Here is a 7,954-nt window from a genome sequence, read left to right on the forward strand (position 1 = left end):
AGGCAATCCATCTACGTCCTGAGGACCTCGCTGCCACCGTCCAAGCGTGCTTGGCCCCGGCAGATGAACCTCAGGATTAAAGGGTGGGCTCAGTTCCGCGCACACTGTGTCTCACCTAAAAAACCCAATGCGCAGGCTGGAAGGTGGAAAGACCTTCCCCGGTTCTTCGTTCGCGAAGAGACTGGCCATACAGTCCTCTTTCTTTTGGGAGTGAAGTTGGCACATTTAGTATTTAAAGAAGAGTAAAAAATACATTGTTTCTTGTCTAATAGATTTTTTTTCAATTAATCTCCAAACAATAGGAAATTTGCAGATGGAACTTCAGTTAGAAAGGAAGGGCTGTGCCTTGTCTTGGTAGAGTCAGTTTTGGCTCCCTATTCATGGCTGTTTCTCATATTTTTAAATTTTCCACAGACAAAGAATTAACCATTTACCAACACTGAAGTATGTTCAAAAATAATGTAAAGTCTCTCTTACAGAAAGATGGGATAGAGGAGGAGCATCCCTGTCTTAACCAGAGATACTGTGCATATATTTAGCAGATGCTGATTAAAGTACAAGCTTGTTTAAGTGAGACTGGGCTTGCAATGAGCAGGGTGCTACGTTGTTTTCTTTAAATATCTTGCTGAGAAAATAACTATTTAAAATTTTGTGGCCTGCTGAGAGTTTCAACATGGATTTTATTTTGGGCGGGATGGAGCTATTCTTGAGAACTGATGCCACAAAGATTTTAATTTTTGGATAACATCAGAGACTATTTACAAGTGTTGATGATTTTGGGGACTTGGGAATTTGGTAATTGCTCATTTATAATTTGATTGCCTTCAGACCTGGGTTAAGGAAGGTAATATCTTCCAGTTGTTCAGAAATTGACTTCATTAAAAAATAAGTATAAGAAATTGTACTGGGTCTGGCTGAGCTGGAGTTCACATGCCCACAACAGCCCTCACAGTGCTGTGCTTTGCATTGGTAGCTAGAATGGTGTTGATAACACACCAGTGCTGTGGATACTGCCAAGCAGTGCTGGCAGAACATCAGCGCTGTCTCTCAACACTCCCCCCATCACTGGGGTGGGCAAGATCCCTGGAGGGGGCACTACCAGGCCAGCTGATCCAAATTATCCAAAGGGGTATTCCATACCATATGATGTCAGCTCAGATATAAAAGCTCAGGGAAGGAGGAGGAAAGGGGGGCATTTGTTATTAACAGCGTTTGCTGCCATGAGCAACCACTGTGTGTGCTGAAGCCTTGCTTCCCAGGAAATGACTGGGCATCACGAAGAGGAAGTAGAGAATAAAATTATTGGGTTTTTTTCTCTTTGGCTGTGCATGTGCAGATTTTCAGTTTTGCTTTAGTAAATGTCCTTATCTCAACTTACAAGTCATTTTCTATCTTATTTTCTCCACCCCCTTCCAGGTGGAAAAGGGAGTGATAGAGCAACTTGGGGGCACCTGGCGTCCAGCCAAGGTCACCCACAATAGAAATTCTGGGAATACTTGAAATTTACTCTGACTTTTTTGGATGAGGAAAGAATACACACTTGTATCATCCTCGTCTGACTTCTGAGTTAACCCGAATAGTGTAAATAATGATGTGATGTAATCCTTAAAATGCAAGCATTCTTAATAGAAAAAGATAAGTCATACACAGAAGGTCATTTTCCACATGAATATTAACAAGCAAAGGCGGTTGTTTTCTTGAAGGTGATGACTAAGTATTAAGAATCTCATCTGAAGTGTGTAAACCTGACATTCTTCATTTATCTAAGATGTATACTTTGTTCTAGAAAACAAATTCTGTGGAATAATACACACCTCCCTATTGCATTGATGGTCAAGGTGAATTGACTCCATAGCTTTCATTATAATTTAGCTCTTTACTCCTCTTTTTTTTAGCATAACCATTTCCATTTCCACGTGCTTGAAAATCTACCAGCTGTATATGTTAACTCCCCTCAGTTATTATTGATTTGTTGTGTTCTTTGTGTGCTTTCTAGATTGTGGGATGACGGAATTATTGATCCAGCTGACACAAGACTGGTTTTGGGACTCAGTCTCAGCGCAGCGTTAAACGCACCTACGAAGAAGACAGAATTTGGAGTTTTCAGGATGTGATCTTAAATGTACAACCGTCAGAATTACCTCTGTGTACTTTATTTGGGGATGGACAGCAAACTAACTACAATGTTGCAGTGATGAAAAAATAAAGATTTGTACAATGCTATTTTTACTGAAAATTTTGTAATTATTTTTGCTAGTGGTCACACAGTGCTTCAGTGTTTTGATAGTGATTTGAGATCAGTCACAGTGCTTGGGTAACTGCATTGCATGAATAAACTGCAGGTTCTAGCCTTATATTTCATGTTTGACAAGAAACCATTGATACTGTCTCATATAAATAAATCTGCAAAATGTGCTACATATTTGGTGTTTCTCAGATCCTTTATTTCTTTTAATTCTTTTTTTATGTCTCCTATAAATGCAAAATGGTTTTTTGCAATCCAATCAAAAAAAAAAAAAATCCACATCTGCTAGTAAACAATATTTGCAAATAGAAGTGCTGGAAGGACAGCTAGGAAGTTCAACACAGCATGAAAGTAAAGATTTCACCCAGTTGTTGGCATCCTGTCCTTTCATCCAAACAAACATGGTTTGTGTGGTACCCTGAAGTCAAAGCAACAAGAGAACCCGATGGATGCTTAGTGTTTCCCGGAAGAGCTGGGGAGGGTATGCTGGTATCTGTGGAAGCAGGATGTTGCTGAGTGCATGTCTGAGGAGGGGGATTGGCTGAAAAGGTGTTGAAACATCTTGCTGTGTGGTCCTGCTGGTGATTTTAGTTTCACAAAGAGCATTCTCCCCACAAGTATCAATGCTTCACTGAGAGCAGAAGCTTGAAATCCGCTAACTTAAAAGGTATTGAGGTGCTGGATTGCTTTGGTTATTCTGACTTATTTACTGTAGCTTGTTGCAGTGAAATGTTTGTCCAAAATCCAGTGTCTGTAATTTAATTTGTTCCTTTAAGAACATTGCACCTTGTAGAAACTAAATGCTTGGCAAGTAGTGTGCCTTAAATGGTGGAAGCTGGGACTAGGAAGGTGATTTTAGCTAGCTTTGCTCTATGGGTGCCCAGATAACCATTGGCAGAAATATTCTTAATTGAGAGTCAAAATCCAAGAAGAGTCAAATCCAAGAAGAGTTAATGATCCTGAATGGAGGTCCTATCCTGTGCTGGCCTGTGGGGAGAGGAAGGATTGCCAGTAGGAGTGATCATCCTGGGTAAGATGCTAGCCGTAGTCTTCTCCTAGGCTGCTGTGGTAGAGTTCCCCTTGGACTCAGGGAGGGAGTGGAAGGTCTGCTATCTACCAGCATTCTCAGTTGTGCCTCAGGCAGATGCAAAAGAGAAAACGAAATAATTCTTTGGAATGGGTATCTTCAATGTAGAATACGGACAGCCTAGCCTTGTGTTGAACTGTGTGGTCTCTGGCACACCTCTATATTGCACCAACAAGACCAGTTTTTCCTCTCATTTTACTGGGATGAAAGGTATACAAACTCTGGTGAGTTCTGCACCACTAGAAGGATTACTTCTGTAGGTCTGCACACATGTAATCTCTCTGTCATGTTCACATATATGTTCTTTTTCAGTAAATACTTAGCAGAGGGTAATAGTTTAGAATACTGGCAACCAGGTGCAAAGCTGTGCTTTTGCACCGCTGATTCTTGTTCATGTCTCTGTGCATGGATTTGTGAACACGTTGGGCATAGACCCAGGATTTCTTTATCCTAAAAGTGCAATGAAATTACTTATGGTTAGTGGACTTCTGAATGCCTTTTAAAATACCCTGCTTTTAAATATGTATTATAAGATGTGGCCAGGGAGAAAAGAAGTTTCAGACCCTGAAATGAGTTCTGTTCATGGCTTCCAGTAAGAAGAGAGATTGTATTTAATAATTAGTTCAGGCACTTTTTGTCTTCCTGTTCTAAATTATGGGGGTTGCTTTCCCCGTCTGTCACTCCCAAAGCTGTAAGGAGTCTTGCCTGTTTCTGCAGAATTTTTTTGCTTTAACTATACTCTTTCAACGAGACTGGTAATTAAATAATACCACGTTGGAGACAGTAACAAATAATCCTGGGATACAAATAATAGAAGTTGAAACATTAGGAAGGATTCATGTTTCAGTGAATGGTTACTCCCTGTCACTTGTTAGGTGTAAAAAGGCAGTTATTTACAGTTGTCAAAATTTCTTCCACTGAATATGTGTGCCAAGTCAAACACGTTTCTGAATAAATAGGAATGTTCTGCCTTAATAACAGTTAGCTTTGGAAATGTTACACAAATGAAGTTAATCAGCACAGGCTTAGCATCCCATCAGCACGTTCTTGTGAGCGGCGATTACAGAGCAGGACCTTCCCTGCGTAACAGCAATTCAGAGAATCACTGGTGATTGTCACTCCTGCACTCCATAGGTGTTTTGGAAAAGCTTTTGGAGGTTAATGCACTGTGTTTTGTATGCGGGCACTGACTGTGCTTGTGATGGCACTGATTGCAGAGATGGCCTCTTGCCACCCAGAGGTTTGCTGGAGAAACTTGTTTTCTGTGGATCCAGCAGGAGCGAGGAGTTGGACCCCATGCTCGTACTGTATTTGGTGATGTCGGTAGATCTATTCATGCTGTCTCAAAATAATCACGTCTCTTAGGTTGCCTCTAACACCAGGAATCTCATACTTCTGCAGTGGTAGCTGCCTTTTAGGTTTAACATGGATGCCATTACAACAGCCATTCTCACTTTCCATTGGCACTGTGTACCACAGGATTCTTCTGGATGTTTAGTGAAGGCAAATTGCAAGTAAACTTAAATAAAAGGTAGCAGCCACTGCAGGGGCATAGTATTCCTGATGGCAGAGGCAATGTGAAAGCTGTGGGTAACTGTATGAAGACTTGCCCTACTCGTCTCTGGTACATGTCGCCTATTCACTGTAGTATTGGAGCACGTCACAACCACCAATCTGTTCCCGTGCTGGAAAGGATGATACTCTCCAGGGATGACACTGCTTTTTCAGATGGAAGTTGAGGAACAAGGGAAATGGCTGTGCCATATCAAGTACACTAGCTGTGGTGGACTAGGACATCAGACTCGGTGCTCTAGACTTCCAGGGGACCTTTCTGCTCCCATCAGGTCTTGCTTTCAGCATAGCTGTTCTAAGCTATGTGTCCCACTCTGACCTTAGAGAAGAGGAAAGGCCAAGAGGTTATCTAGTTCCAGTTCTCTGTGATAGCTAAACAATGGTCAGTTTAAGAGAGGTCAGCATTTGACTACCGTTGGTTTAAAAGTCGATACTGTGACCTCGAGGTTTTCAAACACCTCTGTCTAAGGAAACGGGAAGCTGTGAATGAGATGGGTTAAGCTGCTCATCATGTCCCTAGAGACTGTTGCAGTAACCAAGGGTTACCTTCTCAAATTGCCTGGGCTGAGGTGGTGAATTCAGGATGGATCATAAAAGCATACCTGTTGCCATTTTCTTTTTCATTCTCATTCTAACTAGGAAGGTGCTGGGAACCACTGGGAGCCACAATTTTGTCTTCAATCAAAACTGAAGTTTTGATTGGATTGGCAGTTTTTTTAACAAACACCAAGGTAGAGCTTCAGGAACACAATCATTTCAAGGCTTGTGAGCCTGCTTCCATGGCTGAAATGAGATGTGGGTAGCCAGAGCCTCTATGACAGCTCTGCCTGCAGAAATGGGGAAGCCACTGGGTACCTGTTCCCACTAGTCTTCCACCCATTTTGGGGTTAGTTTAATGGAGAGTCTGTAGCCTCAGTATTTGTGTGGGCATTTGTGTATGTACTGCTCTTCTGAGAACCCATCTTTTATTTTAGTGGCTGTTTTCCAATCTATTACTCATCAAGATGAATTGCTATCTCCTGCTGAAATAGATGTTATCTTTCAAGTATGCCTCTGGACTCTTATTGCTTCAAATGTGGCAGAACTCTGATTTAACTTAGATTTTCCTTGCTGTTAAAGGTTTCAACCAAAGAAATGTCTTGATTCAGAAAACCAGTGATGGTATATTATCTAATTTTTTTTAACTGTGGTTTATAAATTAAGGCAATTTAACAAGGCACTTATAAAAGCCTGCTGCTTTTCAGCGAAGCCTCAAAGCATCCACTTAAAGCCAGATCCACTTAAAGCCAGATGTCCATTTTCATGTCTCTGATTCAGTAAAGTACTTGTTCAAATGCTTCTCGCTAATCTCTACAGTCTAGTAATACTAAAATCCATCCAACTCTTATGTCTGTGTCAAGCCAAAACTAGAACACATAAATGCCACAGAAATACTCAGCAGCATCAATATAAACCTCCATTATTTTCCCGCTTTTAGAAGTACACTTAATTAGTTGATCATGATAGAAGAGTGTGATTATGAAAAGCATATACCATGTATAACTTTAAAAATTATCCATCAGAGGTAGAGATGCTAATGCACATTGATTGTGTTCTGTTTGTACCTCATTTGCAGTAACGTTCACATGGAGAAAGTTAGCTTTGAGAAGCTTGGATTAGTAAACTGAATCAGTTCATTAGTACAACACAGCCGTCCGTCCCCAAGGTCTGATGGCATTTCATGTAGATTGTCTGGACCTGAGCTCTGTAGTGCCACAGGCTCCCCTAATTCCATAGCCAGTCCTTTCATATGACTGGTTACTGACACAGCCAAAAGGTGCCTGCCTGTTTGTAACTGTGAACAGTGATCTTACGCTTCTATGCCTTTACCCTTTTTTCCCCCCTTACATGGTAGCTTCTGACACTCTTATTTAATATTCAGCTGTCCTGCTGATATTTATCCTGATGGTTTTTTACCCCCTAGTGCTAGAGACAAAGTCCACAAGAACAGGTGAATGGGGAATGAGGGACAGTGATGTTTGCAGAGACAGTGTAATGCAAAGAGTAACAAGCAGAAACATACAGTTCAGTGGGTGTCTGTAGCCAGACAGATACAACCACTTTTGGAAACAGAAATTTGTAATTGCTTCCACGTTAAAGAATAATTTTACTGGGGTTAACTAACATTAAATTCAACTTTTTACAGGAAATGCAAGTTCAAAAGAAAACGGTCGTGTTTTCTGAGCATGTCTGTGGTGTGTTCAAAACTGCATGAGTAATTCTCATACTATAAAATACAGCTTGAATTTTTGGTCAGGCTTCATAGATGCTGCTATCAAAGTTGAATAGGCCATATATCTGCCTCTCCATATGAAGTGTTGCATTTTTCACAGCCTAAGAAACTTTGTTTTGGCAAACCCATCATTTTCAGTACCTGCACATGTTTGTGTTTTTGTTCCAAAGCCTGGGCGTTGCTATGATTGGTTCACCACCAGCGTGGTGTCTGAAATCTTAGCTTTCCTGGTGGTAAAATGAAACAAGGATTCGTGCAAACAGGCAGAGGATCTCTCCTCTGACCAGCAATTACAAATGAGACCTTTGCTGAATGTGATGATCAATCGGAGTGTGTGGGAGGAGGTAACAGCAAGAGGTGAACACGCAGTTCTGGAGGCAAGCAACGTGATAGTCAGATCAGAGCCTTTTTATTGCTTCAAACAAAATAGTGCTGTTGGAAATGACTTGTTAAACTCCTTTTGTTCCCTTAAAACACTGTCTGCCTACTTGGAAAAATACATCACTCTGCCTGTTTAATTTTCCTTTAAACACTTTTTTTTTTTTTTTTTTTTTAATACTCACATTGGGTTCCTAGGTCCCCTTCCTAGTTCCCCTACAAATGAGGAGCAAGGAGAGTTTTGTTAAGGAGGTTCCAAATTCCTCCTTCTCCAGATGATCCTACACCTAAGGAGACCCAGCCCAGTTCCTGCTGCCATTGGCTTTTGGGCAGGAACATCCTCGTGCCACTGCAGAGCTTGCAGCTGGAAGTGGAACCTCCTCACAGGCAGACCCTGCTC

General features: G+C 41.2%; 1 protein-coding gene across 1 annotated transcript in view; it reads left to right on the forward strand.

Moving 5' to 3' along the window:
• Positions 1-2,221, forward strand: part of MCCC2 (methylcrotonoyl-CoA carboxylase 2) — a 38,256-nt gene extending 36,035 nt beyond the window's left edge. The window contains exon 17 of the mRNA XM_027882623.1: positions 1,997-2,221. Within this exon, the coding sequence (XP_027738424.1) occupies positions 1,997-2,114 (118 nt within the window). The 3' untranslated portion in view covers positions 2,115-2,221. The remainder of the gene's footprint in view (positions 1-1,996) is intronic.
• The last annotated feature ends 5,733 nt before the right edge of the window (positions 2,222-7,954 follow it).

This window comes from Empidonax traillii, unplaced genomic scaffold, assembly GCF_003031625.1.
Source record: "Empidonax traillii isolate 1590-97213 ecotype Southwest subspecies unplaced genomic scaffold, ASM303162v1 scaffold108:size1079785, whole genome shotgun sequence".
Lineage (NCBI taxonomy): Eukaryota > Metazoa > Chordata > Aves > Passeriformes > Tyrannidae > Empidonax > Empidonax traillii.